The sequence below is a fragment of the Lissotriton vulgaris genome, chromosome 3_2 (genome assembly GCF_964263255.1).
Source record: "Lissotriton vulgaris chromosome 3_2, aLisVul1.2, whole genome shotgun sequence".
Taxonomy (NCBI): Eukaryota; Metazoa; Chordata; class Amphibia; order Caudata; family Salamandridae; genus Lissotriton; species Lissotriton vulgaris.
This window is the reverse complement of record NC_141690.1, coordinates 133523929-133543406: the sequence shown is the minus strand read 5'-3', so window position 1 is coordinate 133543406 and position 19478 is coordinate 133523929. Positions and strand designations below refer to the sequence as shown.

At 41.6% G+C, this 19478-nt stretch overlaps 1 protein-coding gene across 1 annotated transcript in view; it reads right to left on the bottom strand.

The window, feature by feature from the left end:
* Positions 1–19478, bottom strand: part of LOC147725418 (uncharacterized) — a 301666-nt gene that overhangs the window by 105422 nt on the left and 176766 nt on the right. The window contains exon 4 of the mRNA XM_086964528.1: positions 7360–7435. Coding sequence (XP_086820654.1) covers positions 7360–7435 — 76 coding nt within the window. The remainder of the gene's footprint in view (positions 1–7359; positions 7436–19478) is intronic.

Sequence of the window (19478 nt, the reverse complement as noted above, 5' to 3'; positions counted from 1 at the left end):
TTGCTCTGCACCGTCCATCATCTGTCTGTCTAATGCTTATTTTAAGCAGATAGGTTGTTGCTCTTGTGTGCATGAGTTAGCATATAGGGACATAACTGGGTGCACAGGGCCCCTCCAATAAAGTCACAATTAACTTCATGTAACTGTCAATTACAAAAGCCAGTCAATGCTCGAGAGGTTGAAAATGTACTTTTTTAAACACATTCTGTCTCTAGCGTTCATCAGGTGTCTTATAGATAGGAGATTATCTACCCAGGAGATCACATCTGGTCAATAACCTTAAAAGAAGTAAGAACTGGAGGCGGAAGAACAAAGCTGAATTATATTGTCGGGAGGCCAAATGTTTTGACGGGTTCAAGGCTATTTGCATGGATAACTAACAGTGCAGAGGCATTCAGACCATCTATTTACTTTAATACCAGTCAAGCCTCATTTACAAATCCATACTTAAAAAAGTATTTTTACATGGCTATATTGTGTCTTTTTCCTACGATATTGATTAACCTGTAATAACCTCGTTCAACGGAAGCCACTTTCACCTAATCAGATTTGTAAGGCATGTGTTTACCCAAAGAGTCTCTTGGTGCTTAAATAACAGATGTTTAATTTTAGTTCTACTCGGCTCAATGGTACTCATTTTATCATGAACAACAAAAATTGGTATGCAGTTCCTGAGAGGATAAAGGTAAAGTGGCTAATGTAAGAACAAGGATAGTGTTCAATGATCAAAAAGGATGAAAGGGAATTCCTCCTTTCGGATATAATGCCCTCACACACCCAGCCCGCAAGGTGTCATGCTTCATCATTGGGTGTGCTCCTCGTCGGGTCGGCGGTGCAATTCCCGACGGGCACCCTCAGTGGGGGCTCTTTGGCGGAGATCCTTTTATCCTTGCCCTTTGGTGAGTGCGTGTGTGGGGCCCTAAAGTGCAACAGTGTAGTGTGTATCTAAAGAAGTGAGTTAAAACAGGGGGCAGTGGTCAGGGCCACTTCTTTAATAATCCTGCCTCCTACCCTGATTAAAAAATGATGGCAACTAACCACAATAATGGGGTGGGTAGTTGCACTTATTTGGTCAATATGGTCAACATGGTTCTTGCCTTCCAGTCCCAAGGAGTGGGATCTAGCGGCAATTCTTCAGGACCAAAAAACCCCAGAAAAGTATTGATTAACTACACTCATTTTATCAACCTTGAAAGGATGAAAGACTGAGTGTACCACTGGGATTCGAGGCTGTGACACTGAGCTCAAGCACGAGCTACCAACCCGGATTTTGAGCCAATATTCACACCCCTTTAAGGTCCTTCTTTGTTATTCACTCTAGCACCCACAGAAATGATTGGCCGGCCTTCCATTTTATTACACGTCATACATTTGAGGTTGTTTGTTGGGCGTCCTTGTACTTATTAAAGGGCTGGACCACTTGCATGTTGCATTGAGTATTATTTTCGATCACCGTTTCCTTAACTGGACATGACCAGGGCAGGGCTTTGCTTGTTCTCTTGAACTTTTATTCAGCACAGACCTGGTCCTGTCCAAGCTGAGGACGCAGGGTGCAATACAAACGATGCCGCCCTTCATTTCATTTAGCAGAGTGGCAAATGCGCATATGATCACTTATATTGAATGGTTGGAGGGGCTCAACATAAAGAAGGCATCAGTAGCATTGCTGATACACTGCACCTGCTACAAGAGCTGAATTTTTTTATTCTCTGTGCACAAAAATGAGTGATGTGTGTGGTGTCAATCACATAAACATCATAACACTGTAGAGGGCGTAGTGTAACATAGAGGACTGCTGGGAACAGGGTTCGAGTCTCGATGCCAGCTCTCCCACGCCTACGAAAATATGTTAACCAGAATCAATAAAATTAAATGCTTAAAAGAAAATGAAAATTGGAATGAATAAAAAGAGATAAATAATGGTGAATTGAAACAGTATCATAATTACAAATACCAATGTTAGGAAGAAACGTCCATGTCCAAAAGCGAGTACGAAATAAAAGAAGTAGTCTCCACATGAGCATATACAAACCTACAGCATAAGAAACCGTAGTTGGACGGTGGGCCTAAAAAAAGTGATGTATCAGAGCACCACCCAATGAGAAGCCAGCAAAGAAGAGAGATGCAGGAGAGAACCAAGGGTAAGCAGCCGGTGGGATACATTCAGTAGAGTGATTAAAGCTGGTCTTGCGCGCTGCCTAGACTCAACCTAAAAATCACACTTCTTCAAATAGAGCCCTTTTTAAAAGTAGGAAGAAAGAATTATGAGAGGTATTTTAGTGTAAGAATGTGTGAGTGAAAATGCAAGTAATCATATCACCTAATCTAAAAGAATCTAATCACACATGATTGAAAAGAGTGACTTGAATGTATGAGGATGAATGAATGAGGACCAATAAATACTGATAAGTAGGACTATAAATAAGAAATGGGGGATTTGACCTTGGCAACGTGAATAATGCGTGAGAAAGTAGGAACTGATGTAACATTGAAGTGATATGTATTTCAATGGATTAGTGATTATACATTTTAATTTCTTCTACAGATTACTGTGTTTATAATTGTCCTGAGGAAGGTGGTGCATAACAAGCACCATCCACCGAAACGCGTCGACATACGAAAATCCCTTTTTGGGTTTTGTGTCAGACATATTTACATGAATGTGTTTTTGAAAATGTTTTGATGTGATACTGAAAGATATATTGTAACTTGTGGTTATTGTGATATAACAGCGTGGGATTGTGCAAGATAGATGAAGTCCACATTGATTGCTTTTATGAAAAAACATTTTTTAACCCCTTCCATGCTGCGAACGTCCAACGGTCGTCGCGTGCACCACCTCGCTGGTGCTGCGCACGACCGTTGGACGTCCGAATCCCGTTAGCGCGATCGAACGTCCGCACTGGGGCGGAATGTTCGACGCGCTAAACGGGTTAATAAAGAAGAGTGTAAACGCAATTAACATCGTCAGGTTAAATCTTGTTATTACACAGTGCCTTTGTGGTTCTACTTTCGACTGCAATTGCAGCAGAAACAAGGTCCATTTGTGTGAATGTGAGGATCTTATGAATAATGAGCAATAGAGATTGTGAGAGAGATAGCTCATCTGATAATCTGAGCGTTGTAGGTATTAAACACGGGGAACACTTTTTGTTTGACTGTTGATCTACCCAGTTCCCTTGTGGGTAATAGGGTCACTCTCCTCCCTTTATACTGCCACTTCATGTTGCCCATGTTATGGCCAGTCAATACATGGTGGCCCCTTTTAAAAATCCCCTTTTCCACATGCCCCTATGGGCCAGGATGAGCTCCCCCATCCCCCTATATATTTTGAATTCATTTTCATGACACATGTCCCTGATTCCTGTAATGGTAGCCATAACATATTGTTAGTGTTGTTGCCAACCCGTTAAGACTGTCTATTCCCCTTTAAACTGGCCAAACAGAGTATATTGGTCACCAGCAGCTGGAGTATACCTAACTTTGTATCCCCTTCAAACCCAGCCAGACTCCCTCGTTCAACAATAATTTATCAACAATGGATTAAATGATGTATAGCAAATCACAAAAAAACATTTTTCTGGGTACAGTTGTAATTCCTTGCTAAATTTGGTGCAATTTTGTTCAGCCATTTTTTTCTGAATCAAGAAACAAAGTTTAAATAAGTAAGGCTTCCTATTGAATGCTTGCCATTGATTTCACAGCTTGTTTTTCACAGTGTCAAATTCAAATCAAACAACCTTTATTCAATATTAGCAAAATAGATCATAAAAGATTATCAGTGCAAATACACATGGTTAAAAGGTAAATAAAACACATCAATTAAAAGGCATTCTAAAAATGATTAAAAACAGACCATAAAAAATGGTTACTAAACCTAAGGCACAGAGATACTTTGTTATATGGCAAATACATAATTTAGGAGAACATAGCCCTCCTCTGAATCAAATAACTTAAATGAAAACTATGCAGTCACCCATATGTATTTTAAGCATAAATTAGTGTGTAAATATATATTTAGATACATATATATATATATATATATATTGTTTTTTTATACCAAGAGTAATATAACATTTGTTAAGAAGACCTTAAAAATATCTATATATTTTAAATCATAAGTATTATACATTGAGTACAAAGAAATGTGCATATCTAAATGCATAAACATAATTAAATGATGCATATTTATTTACATGTACAGGCATATGCTCTTCGGATCACTCACTCAATATCGAGGAACAAAATATAGACTACCAAAAATAACGATGCCAAAATATCGAGACAAAATATCGAATTCCTATCTACAAACAGGTAAGTACAAAAATATTGAATCCAAAATATCGTTTAAAAATATATACTTTGTAAAAATATCGAATTTCTTAAAAATAATGTAAAATTAAAAAAATATTAAAAATAAATAACTAAAATATACTTAAAAATACTTAAATAACCTTAAAATTATTAAATAATTAATTTAAGTTATAAAAAAAACATACAATCCTATTTGTTAAAACATATATATATATTAACATAATATTAATAAAAAATATACAATATTATTACCGTTGGATAGCGGAAGGGTAAACATTACTATTCCCACTCCAGTGAGTGCAACAGTAGGGAAAGCGTTGGATAGCGTAGGGGTAAAAATTACTATTCCAACTCCAGAGAGTGCAACAGTAAGGAAGGCGTTGGATAGCATAGGGGTAAAAATAACTATTCCCAGTCCAGAGAGTGCAACAGTAGGGAAAGCGTTGGATAGCGTAGGGGTAAAAATAACTATTCCCACTCCAGAGAGTGCAACAGTAGGGAAAGCGTTGGACAGCGTAGGGGTAAAAATTACTATTACCACTCCAGCGAGTGCAACAGTAGGGATGGCGTTGGATAGCGTTGGGGTAAAAATTACTATTCCCACTCCAGAGATTAAATTAATATTAGTTATTAAATTAATTACCTATTAATACAAATTAATTACCAATTATCAATTAATTAACAATAAATAACAAATTAATACAAATAAAAAAATAAAAATTATCTACTTAATTATAATTAAATTACTTCCCACCCTATTCCCCTATAAACCCACAAGCCGCTACAGAAAATAAATTAATACAATAAACATAATTACAAATCAATCAATTAATAAAAATAAAATACCAATTAAAAATTAATTACCAATTACAAATCAATTAATTACCAATTAAACTTCAATTACCAATTAATGCAAAATAAATACCAATAAATAAATTAACATATTTAATTAATTACAATTAAATTACTTTCCACCCTATTCCCCTATAAACCCACAACCCGCTACAGAAATAAATTAGGAAAAAATTAAATAATATAAAATGATTAATTACTAATTAAAATTTAATTACCAATTAATTCAAAATAAATACCAATAAATAAATTAACATATTTAATTGATTACAATTAAATTACTTCCCACCCTATTCCCCTATAAACCCACAACCCACTACAGAATTAAATTACGCAAAAATTAAATATTATAAAATTAATTAACTACCAATTAAAATGTAATTACCAATTAATTCATAAGAAATACCAATAAATAAATTAACATATTTAATTAATTACAATTACAATTAAATTACTTCCCACCCTATTCCCCTATAAACCCACAACCCTCTACAGAATTAAATTACATAAAAATTAAATAACATAAAAAAACACACAAAAAATCGATATTAATAAAAATTATATATATTTAGAAACCTATATTATATACTTCGATATTTTGACTTTCTATATTTTAAAATTCGATATTAAATTACTTACCTTCAATTTGATATTTTAACCACTATATTCTGTCCATTCGATATTTTGTCCATTCTATATTTTTGACTCAATATTATGTCTGTGCACCATGCATTCATTAGTTTGTGAGTATGGTGGTTATGTAGCAAAGAGCCAGCTCTTGAGAGGTCTTCTGAAGATAAGATAGTTATCTGTGGCTTTTTTGTTTGGGGGTAATGAATTCCATAGTTGCTTAAACAGAGAAAGATGTACCACCCTTGTTTTTTTTCATCTATACTGGGGTTTTGAGGTGAGGTGCCAATCTTGAACGGAGGTTCCTTTGTTGTATGTATTTGGTGATTTTATTCCTGAGAAAAAGTGTTCCTGTTCCATGTATTGCTTTGTGGGTGATACAATGCAGATTGAAGGTGGATCTTCTGGCAACCGATAACCAATGTAGAGCAATCATGGCAGGGGAGATGTGGGCTTTTGGCTTTATAAGTAGGGGTAGTCTAGCAGCAGAGTTCTGAATTCATTGTAGTTATTTCATTGTTAATAAAGATGATTCAGGGTAGAGATCATTAGCATAATTAAGTTTAGATAGCCCAAGAGAGACAGTAGCCTGGAACAAGGGCCTGGTGATAGACCAGAGCCTGTGGCCAGCTGCTATTTTACAGACCATAGGCTGCATGCTGTGAGGGTTGGCTACATGCAATGGGCTGAGTGTAGGGTGAACCCTCTACTGCACACTGCTAATGGCTGCACCCATGGGGCATTTGGCACATGCTGTGGGTGAAGTACAGGGCCCTGTCATAAAACAGGCCTGGTGACCATCCCCCATTGTGCACAGCCAAAGGCCATATGCAGCAGGGGTTTCCCCAACCAGTGGGATTGGCCTCGCCCCTCAGGTTAGGTGCAGGGACTGGCATCAAACCCCTGCTGTGCACAGCCAAAGGTCTTGCACAGAACGGTTTGGGTGCTTTCAGGAGGTTCTGTATAGGGCTGGCCAAAGGCCAGGCATTACGGCCAACCACCACTGCGCATGACTGAAGGTATTTGCTAGATGTCGGCTGCATGTGTGGCCTGTTCACAAGTGAGGCCCGCTTTGGTTTATTGCCCTGCAATGGGATGGACACATGTCACAACCCCTCAAAGAGTTTGCACAATAAACCAAACCTTTGCCGAAAGGAAGCAGAAGTATGTGCCCCGTATGCACCCCCTAATTAGACAATAAACGTTGAGGGATGGAGAAGTTGCTTAGCACAAAATCCTTAGACACAGCCTATGCAGAGGAAAAGGTTGCCTTAAATGAAATAAAGGATACGACTATACACCAGGAGCTGTTTAATGCAAGCTTAAAATGTATTAAAGAATTACACGTAGTGCTTAAAAAAAAACACAAATTAGAACAGGCCACCAGAAGCGCTATAAGAGACCAGCCCTTATGCCAGAATATTCCTTCTCAATGTTGCACAAAAACACCAATCCTGGGCTATCATTTTGGAAACCAGGGGCTTTTTAAGCTACTCACCACACCTTGATTGGCAATGATCGTTGCTGAAGCAAGAAGCCGCCTATGAGCAGTCGTGAACTTACCTGCTACACTGTCCTGTTTACAGGGGAATGGTGTAATATTCTCCTCCTGCAAGCAATGTGTTCCATTTTGGATATCCTTAAAGAAAAGAAAAAAGAATAGAAACATTAAATGAGTGCTAAGTCAGTTTCTTCACTGTGTGGGGGCAAGTACATAGCAGTTTAGCACAGCATAGCAAAGCAGAGTTTTCTTAAGAACTTGCCAAGTCTGAACAATTCCTAATACAGGGTCCTGAACTATTCAATTTTAGAAAAAAAGCCACTTATATGACATGGTAAGGATTCCAATTGTTGTTATGAAGTGTAAAGAGAAATATAAGGTTACAAGAGTACCTGAAGGGTTTTGCACAAGGAATAGACCCCATCTTAAGAAAATCCAGTTTCTGATTCAATGCTCATTTCAAGGTGATCTCAAATAAGAATGTAATTCACTACGAGCATTAGTTTACATTAAGGCTTAGATTCCAATCGGTTTTCTTAATGTAGAATTCCTTCAAGTAATAACTCAATATAGTTACATTAGATGTATTCAAATTTGGATCAGTACCTGAAACCTGAGTCATAGGTTTAAATAAGGTGGTGTTAAGTTATATGTTAGTAAATTACTTGTGTTTAATTTATTACAGTAAGCTGAATACCCAGTGCAGTAATTCAGTGAAGAATGCATAGAACAAAGGAATAACTTGAGTGACAGAACATATCAACCTTTGTAATCTCTCTTGCCTTCTCTCTCATCTCTTTTTCAAGTGTAAATATTCACCTGCTCTGGAGAACGCAGTTGGGTATAGGTGACATATCATTGTTGCAATGTAAAATGTGCAAATATTGTAAGAACATTATTTTTCAAATTGTTCGATTTGGGGATCTCTAGTTGGCACAGGTAGGTACTTGTGACAAATAGGGACCCTCTCCTCTAGACAGGATAAGGGGTATTACACTCTTAGAATAATCCCTGCTCACCCTCTAGGTTGCGTGGCGCGAGCAGTCAAGGCTTATTTCAGAGGCGCTGTAAGTTAAACAGTTGTGACCACATACAGTAACCCAGTGACAACACTACAAATGGACACCACACAGGTTTTATATAAAAAATAAGTAGACTTTATATAGAGTTACCACAAGACCATAAACAACAAAAATACACACTATGATTACCTTAAGATGGTATATTTAAGCTTAGTTCAGTACAGTTCTTAGATGCAACACTCTGCATCAATGTACCTTTGGTTGAGTTGCGCTTCCACGACAAGCAATGTCGCAGCGATTGGAAATGTGGCAAAGTTCAGATACAAAGAAATAAAGACGTGAAGATCTTCCAGATGCGGCGCGCTTCTCGGGAATGCGAGGAGTCCTCGGTTCCATGCGTGACTGCAGCGGCGACAGCCTTACGATGCGACGGCAACAGCTCCAGTGCCGACGCTCTTCTCCCACGATGTGTTAAGCTTCCACTCAATGCGACAACTACAGCAGCGACATCCAAGATGGGACGGCAGCAGCTCCAATGGCGGTGCGCTTCTCGGGGATGCGAGGTGGTCTTGGTCGATGCGGTGCAATGCGACAGCTCCAGCGGTGACACCCTCCTTCGGAGTTGCGACGGCAGGCACAGCCACGGCGTCTCGCTCCGACCTCGTTGCGAGATTTTTCTCCTGACGCCGTGCAGCGCGATAACTACAGCGGCAACACCCTCCCTAGGAGTTGCAATGGCAGCAGCAGCAACACGCTTCCTCTTCATTGCGGCACGCTACTCTCCGATGCAGTGCAGTGCGACAGTTCCAGCGGCGACACCCTCCTTCGGAGTTGCGACGGCAGGCCCAGTGATGGCGACACGCTTCTTGTTGAGTCGCGCTTCCGGCTCCTTGTGACACGCATTTCCTCAGAAGTCCAAAACAGCATCAGGTACTTCCACAAGAACTCTGGGGAGCTGGGGGGTGAAGTCTGTTGTCACTGAGTCTTCCGCAATAGGCAAACTCTTTTCCAAGCCCCTGGAGATCCTTCACAAGTTGAAAGCAAAGTACACAAAGTTCCTTTCTCCTTCCTTTGGCAGTAAGGCAACCACTGCAGGCCAATCCCCCAAGCAGCACTTCAGCTTGGGAATAGTCTCTCCCCAGTTTCCTCAGGTTCCTCTCCTCAGTAAATATTTCTTCTTGTAGTCCAAAGTGATCTAATTTCATGGGATCAGAGTCTCAATATTTATACCCCAAAATCATTTGTGCTCTGAGGGGAGAGGGACCTTTGCCCAGTCCAAACCAGTTCTGAAGCACTCTGTTTTCCAGACTTCTCCTTTGGAGAAGTGTGGCTCAATGATTAGAGCGGCAGACCCTGATGCAGAGGTCTAGCCCGGGACCAGGGTTCAATTCCGCTCCTCGGCGGGTCTTGGGCTCAAAATTCCCCGGACCTGATAATTCTCGCCTCGGTGCCTATTCCAATCATGGAGTCCCACTCTGGGCAATAGCTTGCTTAATCTCCACAACGGCCCCCACAACGCTAAGGATGCCTGGCCTCCACCTTGGGGGTGCCCAGGAGTGGACGCCTCACAGGGAAAGCCAAGATGGGTTCCACAGCGGTATTCGTACAAGCTCCTTGAGACCCTTGCGGGTGAGTAGTGCGCTATACAAGTATCAATTTACTTTCCTTTCACAGTGCAGCGCAGACACATCAGACGCCCCATAGGAGGTGGAGCCAGCCTTGTGGAGGACAAGTACAGTCCTGGAGCACTTTGTTTACAGGACTCCTTCTCTCCTTTTAGTATGCAGGGCAGAGACATCAGCCTCTCCCCAGGGGGTGGAGCCAGAATTGTGGAAGGCAGGCACAACCCTATTCAAGGTTCAGGTGCAACTCCTCCCTCCCACCTAGATGCAGATCTCTCTATTCACCACCGGGTGACTCAGCCTGCCTCCTGGAATTCCCTACTGCCCTATCACTCACAAACCAGACATAGGAATACACTACCTAGCAAAGGCAGGTTTGAATGGTTAGACAAGCAAATACTTACTTCCTAAAAGTGGTATTTGCAAACACAGAATATTAAAATAAACTTTACTAAAAGATGTATTTTATTATTCTGAGTTCAGGCATACTAAACTCGAATTTCTACCATGTTCTCTGAGACAGTTAAGATTATAAAATGTAATACCTCTAACAGCCCATTCTGGCCTACGGAGAACAGATAGCCTTGCAATAGTGAAAAACAAAAATGGGTGTAATTCACTATTAGGACATGACACACCCATCAGGCTTGTCCTACCTTATCCTTGCAATGTAACCTGCCCTGGGTCCTACCATAGGGGTGACTGATTGGAAGAAAAGGGAAGGTTTAGGGACTGGGAAGTGGGTGCACTTGCCAAGTCAGCATGACAGTACCAGACTGCACGCAGGCCCTGCAATGGCAGACCTTAGACACATTTTACCAGGCTGCTTCTGTGGGTGGCACAACCAGAGCTGCAGACACACCAGAAGCATTTGGATTTACACGCCCTGGGCACACTCAGTGCACTAGACTAGGGTCTGACAAGTAAACCAAATAGCCAAACATGGAACCACTGATTAATGCAACAATTTACAATAGGGAGCACTTGCACTGTGGCACTGGATAGCAGTGGCAGAGTGCCCAAAGCATATAACACCAGCAAAAATACATGAGGCAACAGCAAAAATGGAAGGGAGACACAAATGCTTTAGGTTTAATGATGCATTGAGTTGCAACTAAAGAATTGATGTGTCTACTCCTGAAATGAGTTCATAAGACGTGTAGATTATGCTATAAATAGTCAGACCACATTTTCGTGTAATACACAATTCATTTTCAACTGGATGCTGTCTTTTTGTATTCTATTCAACTTGCTCCTGCTCATTCCCTCTCCCATCAATGTCCTGCAGCAAAGTCATCTCTATTTTTGTTTCATGGAGAGTCAAAAAGATGACATAAAGGACTTAGTATGGTACAATATTATGTTAGAAAGTGTGTATTATGAATGAGGATACGGCCCAAAAAAGTTTTCAATTTAAAGTAGGTCCCAAAATAGTTCCCCAGACAACTGTTTTCTCATATTTGGGGATTTTAATGGACGATCAATTAAAATGAGGGCCATTACTTCAGAGGAAAAAGGGGGACCTGGAGGTTGTAAATGCTGCTATCTTTAACTTTGCTGCTAAAATAGGTAAGAGTCCAATTGCAGCTATGCTGAAAGTTTATCAGGCAAAAAGCATAGCTACAGCCTACTACGGTAGTGAAATTTAGGGGCATACCGCCACTGATGCACTGCAGGTAGTGGAGAATACTTTTCTGAGGCGCATGTTGGGCGCCCCAAGTAGTCTGTCAGCAAGAAAGTATACTTAGAGGCTCAATCCATTTACTATAAACATATTAGACTAGCCAGAAGGAATTGTCTAACCATGCAAATAGCCGAAGCAGGCAACTCCTCTAAAGAACTATATATTAAATTCTACAAACTTTTGTTAAACCAGGAGCTTGGGAAAGCCCAGATGACTTCTCCCAACCCCTCTGCCAAAACATCTCTGTATTTTTCGAGAATAAAATTGAGATGATATATGGAAGAATAACGAATGCCTCCAGACCTAGTAATATCATCAATAACACCTTGCCCCAGTCATCCATTTATGATGATAGTTCGCTAATGATGTTCCCAGAAGTCAATGACTCTGATTTCACCTCCTTAATTAGTCACATTAAAACAGGGTCCCCTGATGATTTTATACCTGCCAAAATGGTTGCCTCCCTGAGCACGTTGCTCAGGTCAGAGATGCTATCGGTAATCAATCTCTCCCTTAAGGAGGGAAAAGTACCCTTAGAGTGGAAGAAAGCTGTGGTGAACCCTATTCGCAAGAATACAACGCTGCCCTGGACAGACCTTTCTAACCTCCGCCCCATCTCCCTTTTGCCATACCTCAGCAAGATGACCGAGAGGCATGTAAACACCCATTTGTCCAAGTACATCGAGGCAGCGGGAGGTCTGGACTATTCCCAATCTGGGTTTAGACCTAACCACAGCACCGAATCTGCCCTCCTATCCATGACCGATAACATCAGGATGGCGCTGGATAGTGGGGGCTATATGATTCTGGTGCTGTTAGACCTTTCCGCTGCCTTTGACACGGTATCACATGGCATTCTTCTCGGTCGCTTGCGGAAGGTGGGAATAGGAGGCCAGGCTCTGTCATGGCTGGAGAGTTTTCTCTCCAATCGCTCACAAAGTGTCAGGCTGGGCTCCCTACGTTCCACCTCTAGGGAGCTCACCAAGGGGGTGCCACAAGGCTCATGCCTAAGCCCTACACTCTTTAATGTGTATGTGGCCCCCTTGGCGGACATTGTGAGAGCGTATGGGTTAACCCCGGTGTCGTACACTGACGACACCCAGCTTTTGTTCCCATTCCAAACCGTCACACCCTCAATTGGGAAATCTTTCGCTGAAGGTATGAGAGCAGTGTCGGATTGGATGGCTTCTAACTACCTCCAATGTAACGTAGGCAAAACTGAGGTTATGTTGTTTAGGGAGGCACTTCTCCTGTGGTCACCAGATTGGTGGCCTTTGGACCTGGGCCCGGCTCCCTGTCCCAAGCAGATAGCAAAGAATCTTGGAGTACGCCTAGACCAGACCTTGTTGCTAAGAGAACATGTCAATCAGGTGACTGGGTCTTGTTTCCATACTATCGGACTCTTAAGACGTATTTTTCCATTTCTGTCTGACTTATATAGAAAGACCCTTGTTCAGACCCTTGTAATAAGTAGACTAGACTACTGCAATGGCCGTTACATCTCTGCCAATGAGGAACAACTCAGTAGACTGCAAGTGGTCCAGAACACCGCGGCAAGACTGGTCCTTAATGCCCCGGCCAGATCTCCCTCCTGTCCCCTCCTTGATACACTTCACTGGTTACCAGTGTGGTAACGTATCAAGTTTAAGGTTTGCTGTACCATATTTAAATGTCTCTCTGGTTCTGGAGCAAAATACCTGACAGAAAAATTCATCCCCTACAGGCCTGAACGTGTTTTACGTTCCAGCAACCAAATGCTCCTTCAGGTACCCCGTGTGAGGAAAGTAAGACAGGGAGGTCGAGCTCTGTCCTACAAGGGTCCCATATTATGGAACTCGCTCCCCTTTATCTTGAGACAGGGTGCCAACTTCTAGACCTTTAAGAAATCCCTCAAAACCCATCTTTTCCCATCATTGTAATTATAGTACATCTCCCTTGCGCAAGATTAGGCAACACAGCTTTGGCATAAGCGCGGAGATACCCTTTAGGGGGTCAAATCCTGCGCTATACAAGAAATAAATAAACCTCATGGCCCATGAGGAATTGGGGGTGCCCTATTTAAGTGATTTCCTGGCTCTGCGCCCTCTTGTGTTCTGGCTTAATTAGTGGTTGAAGAATGACTTAGCTCTCAGCCACCTGATCTTAAACAAATGCATGAATCTTGATAACATGACCCGTATACCGTGGCTTAAGTATATTAAAGCTAACCTTGAAGAGCTAGGGCAACCTGATTTATTTTCCAATCCTGGATCCTTTGTGAAAAAGGATGTGAAGTTTATTAGGGAAGCCTTCAAGTAGTTTAAGGAAATTAGAAAGAGATGAGTGAAAAGTACAGAAACAAAGTGTCAGCAAATTTCTAATGTTAAAAACAAATCCATCTGCTGAGCCATATCTCCTGGGGTCTCTATCAATTTATGAGTGTTTTTTATTGTCCAGGTTTCGCCTGGACCTTTTTCACCTCCTGCTTGCTTTTCCAAAAGGGTGCAGTAGAGGTGATGTGTTTGCACGCTGCGGCTGCGACGGTGAGTCTCTGCAGGACTTGCTACATTTTATATTTTTTTGCAAATTTTATGCAGTACCCAGGTGATATTTTTTAGTCCTTCTACTAAAGAAGCTGAATTTTAATCAGGTTCGTCCAGCACTCTTGTATCTGCAATTATTGAAGGCTGATTGTATTTTTTTATTGTTGTTTATTTGAAATCCATGGTGTTCACAAGGGCCTGCCTGGATAACTAGTTACTCATGTGCGGATTAAACCCGGAGAACAGATTCATGATGGCTAGGCTACCTGTGTAGGTTAGTGCAAATTTAAGGGGTGTTCATTTTATCATCAACTTGTATACTTTATTGTTAGAGTGCCACTTGGGTACCAGTCCAATGGTTTCCCATTTTAAGTGCTATGATATTGTACATGGATTGTAATTTTATTGTATCATGTTTTTAATGAAATTTCGATTGGTTTTAACTTTTATGGTTTTCTTATATGTGAAACGGAAAAAAGTTTATTTGATTTGATTTGATGAATGGGGATTCAATGATGGACCCACAGTATCAGTTTCAGAATTTCCACTGGTGGTTCTGCAGAAGATGCGTGAGTTCTATGAGATATTGTTTAAGAAATGTTTAATTTGTGTTGTAAATAATTGCATAGTTTTACATATTATTTTGTTGGTTCTGATTTGTCAAATGCAACCCTTACCATGATCATGCTATGCTGAATTTGCAGAATCTAATAATAGAAGGTGTGGTTTTACTATAAAACCTTCTGAGTTCTTTAATTTTAGGGGAGTTGATCATTATTTTGGCACATGTGCTTTCAATGAGCTTCCATTTCATTTTGTCATTTTCACATGTTCTATTGAGCTGTCAGTACTCTTCATGAGTTGTCCACTAAGAGATTTTTGGTTCAAAATAATGGCTACGTTTTATTATATTGCATTATTTCCCTATACCTCAGCTCTGACCAATTTATAGTGATAGCTGCATATTTTCTATTGCATTGTCTTTTAATTTTACTGTAAGAAAAACCTCTTATGCGCTTTTTGTTCTAGAACTCTGTCCTTTATGCATCTAAAATGTTATTCCATTCACCTCTGCTAACATTTTTTCCTGTTGAGAAGTGCACTCTCTAACCACAAGATCAGTTAAGAATTTCAGCAGCCAAAATAAAAAAGAACGAGGAGAGCATTGTTCAGAAACCTGAAAACGATCAGGTGATTTTATTGTCGTGCGATCGCGCAAGTCATAAATACGTTCAGTAGGTGTAGGCACTGGAGTTGCAGGACGTGAACCCTCTTTCTGCTTCTGTTGTTTACCCTGTTTTTTGTTCTTAGGCCAATTTTGCTTCTTAGCCTTGGGCTGTTCGTCAGTTTCTGACTTTTGCCCTTAGAGTTGCTTTTTCTCTTTCATAGAGAAAGGCTTGACACCTAAACTTTTACGGCCCACGGTCTTGTTAGCCGCCGTAATATTTCTCGGTAACTGTCGGAGTTTATCGGCATCGGGAACAGCCTGCAAAGCATTAGACACCTGAAAGCTCACCGCATCTCCCTTGACATTCGCAAGTACGAGATCGGAAACTACGTCAAAACTGCAGCACTGCCGCATACCCAATTCAACCGCTGCCTCAGGTCCGTGCACATCTTGAACACGCTTAATGACCGAGGGAAGGACAGTCATTGGCGAAGTGCCGTAGCACCTCGTATACACCGCCGTAAACATCTTACCCCATGACTCACAGTCAGCAGCCTCTGGTATCAAGTCTTTCGGCAAACTAATTGTCAGAATCTCCAGTGTTTTTCAACAGGAGTCGTTTTAGGAAATACTGCTTCCAACTGGTCAAATTTTTCGGCAAGCCAGAAAGGCATGTCATCCTTATCCATGGGGCGCTTGCCCATCACTGCATTGACCATGACAGGACTGAGCTTCATTTCGCTCAGTCCGGCTGGAAGCGCCGCAACACCTGGGGCCCCCGCCCGGGAGATTGCAGGTAATGTATTGTACTAACGACCTAATTACACTAATCGCAACAGTATGTAGCTGCCGAAGATCTGCAATGGGAACCGCACCATGTCGAGGATGCTGTGTAAATCCAGCCAAAACAGGCCAAGTAGCGCTTGGACTGGACAAACAACCTAACCGTGTTGCTAACAAAGTGTGGGGTAGGGCGCCATCAAACCAAACTCGATGCTGCCAAGCGTTAATCGGAACTTCCTTTGTCCTATATGGAACGTATTCCCGTGGCACGGCAGTAGAGGCATACTTGTCGAACACACCAGTATTTGTGTTCACAGCAGGGAAGGTCACCCACAAGTAAAAAATCTCGAACGGGTGAGTTACTTCCGCACTCACTACCAAAATAACTGCCATGCCCTCTAATGCGACGTTATATGCCTGCAAATGATTGCGACCGCAATTCGACTGTGTTGCGATATGTCAACGTCAGCCATAGTGACACAGTAAGAAAAAGGTACAACAAAAAAACTATGTAGCACAACTGGGTAGTAACTCAAAAGGAAACCGTTTGAAAATATTCAAGCTTGAAAAGACCTATGTAACTATAGGTAGGTTTGTCTGACACCACTGTCTTCCGGAAACAATAGCGAAGGGGGTTAAGGACTGATATAAGCACTACTCAAGTGTCATGTAATAAGACCACCAACGATTGGGCGCCATGTCGCAGGGATTCTGCTCCTACACATACTGTGCATAGAGACTCGGAACCTCAGTGCCAAAACTCACCTTAGTAGCTAAAATCCCCTACCAGGCTAGCAATCAGTGTCTCGTTGTTTCTTCCATACTCCCAATGATTAGACAACCCAGAACATGAACTTAGTACACCTCAGGTAACGTGGAACACATGAACACTCTTTCGTTATACTAACACACCAGTCCAGAACGAGGAGCAAATGAAGACTCGTGCAAGTTTGAAATATTTATTTCCAATGCAATGTTCTCAGGTGCAGTATCTTAGGTAATACAAGCAAACATATTATAAGCAACAAGGATATCAGCATAGTTACTATTCTATAAAATACAAAGGGTGAAAGCATGTTAAAATGCTAAAGGGAAGAAGTCTAAATAGCACCTCAGTCTTACCCTCCCTTGCTAGTATATTATATCATATCTACAGAAGGTCTCTTTGGGTTTTAGAAGGGGGGCCACATACCTCTGGTCTTAGTAGAAAGGGATCACATCATCTTCTACACCAACTCTCTGCATGCAAATATTCATCAAGTGTGTTTGCATGCTCTGCGCAGTGCATTATTAAACGCGCCAAAAGAAGAGTTGGCCACAGCCTCATACGTGTTATGTCTAGGACATGCGCTGATCAGACCGAACAACAACCACTGTGTTGAAATAACCTTGAAGGCCTCGGCACTCACTGTTCAGACATAGCTTACCAGGCAAAGCTGATATTATAGGAAAACGTATTATTCTCGTGTGAAGCAAAATATTCTACTAGGCTCAAAGCATTAATAACAATATGTGCTGTGTGCAGAAGCAGCAGAAAGGAAAAATGGTGTTTAAACTTCTAATAAGCTCATGCTAAATTAACACAGTGTGAAGGCAAAACCTATCTCCATGACATTGGTAGAGTGTTTAAGCAGATTTTTTGGATACCCTCTTTTGGCCATTTCATTGCAGAAAATGGTAGCGTGTTCTTCAAAATCAGAGCTCTATGTACAGTTCCTTCTGATTCTCAACATTTGCCCATACAGGAGATTGTCTTTAAGGCTTTTTGAGTGGGCCCTCTTGTGGAGTAAAATGCAATGCTTAATTTGTGCCAGCGCTTTCCGGTGCTTAGCACTGGCACTTATTTATCAGGGCCGGGTCTAGAGACCTCAGTGCCAACCTACATCGACTGCACATGTGTCTGTATCATGCAACTCAATAATATGTGTTCACAATCACAGTCACTTACTCTGCCTCCTTTTCTTTGAGTCCCTGGTGAAGAGCTGAAAGTCGATAGTAAATCCATGCATGCCCCTTCAATCAGTTTTTCTGGTGGGCTGGATTTGGTCCTGCTGCACCACACAAGCGTGCAAGCTGTAAGCTGTTTATAACTGTCGTCGGCCTTTCTTATTACGAGTTACTAAAGCACGACGCACAGGCACCGGCAGTCCTGTATGTGTTGTGTGCTGAGTGCAGCAGAAGGCCAGGTCTCCTATAATAAAGGCAGTAAACGTAACATTACGTGATGTGACTCGGTAAGTAACGCTGCTTTTATTGCTTGTGCTGGTGGGTATGTTCCTGTTCCGTGAGTGAAGGCTGGCTCCGAGTAATCATGCACCAGGCACCACGTGCAATCCACCAGGCCGGGATGCTGGAAGGGTAGGGGACAGGCCACTTTTGAAATGGGCTGGAATAGTATTGTAAGGTGTTTCTTCCCCTATTGTGCAGCAGTTCCAGATCCCTGTCTTCTGAAGTCTGGGTCAGTGAATCAATCCCTATGGCCAAAATGAGGTTCACAGAGCCCCACTCTGCGGTAGTCGCTGATTGCCTTTTGGGCAGGAAAAGCGAGACATTTAAATTCTCAGGGGGAAAGGTTAGGAGATGGCAATGCTACTCTGTTGCCTTTTCCGTATGTACTTTTCCTGCCGTAATTTTCCCTGGATGGTTTCCTAGACTGAGTTGCCCACTTTCTGTGTCTGCTTTGTCCAGGCCATCCTCATACTTGTGGCAAATCCTAGCTTGCCGAACGCTGGCAGCTTAGCATCAACTAAGCCCTTCCTTACTGATGTGCACGACTGCTGCTCTGTGCTTAGTTGTCTCGTGACTTCCATTATGCTCCTAACTGTCCCCTTATCAAATTTGGGGGCATATTACCAAGCAATAGTGATAATTATTGCTCTTGTTTGGTTAGAGGCAAAAATTTACCGCTGAGCTGCGGCGATTTTTATCGCAGATAAACCTTGGTATTACCAAGGTTTATCGCAAATGAGATAAAAATCGGCCGCAATGCATGAATATCGCTGAAAAGTCAGCGATATTCATGCATTACCGAGCTAATGCTCTTAGCCATGTTATCCACCTCCCATTGGATAACATGGCTAAGAACTGCTCAGGGCAGGTGTTGGAGATATTCGTGCTTAGCGCGAATATCTCCAAAAGTTGGTAATAGGAGGTAGCGATGTTAGCGACTGTTTCCAGTCGCTAACATCTTGGCACGCCCACTTTGCATGTCATTAGTGATAAATATCACTGACATGCAAAGCGGGGCCCAAGGTGGTCGCTATCTCCTACTAGCTGTCGCTAACCGGTGTTAGCGACAGCTAGGTAATAGGGAGATAATTTTATCTCCGCTTTCTTGGCTTTTAAAGCCAAAAAAGCGGAGATAAACCCCCTTGATAATA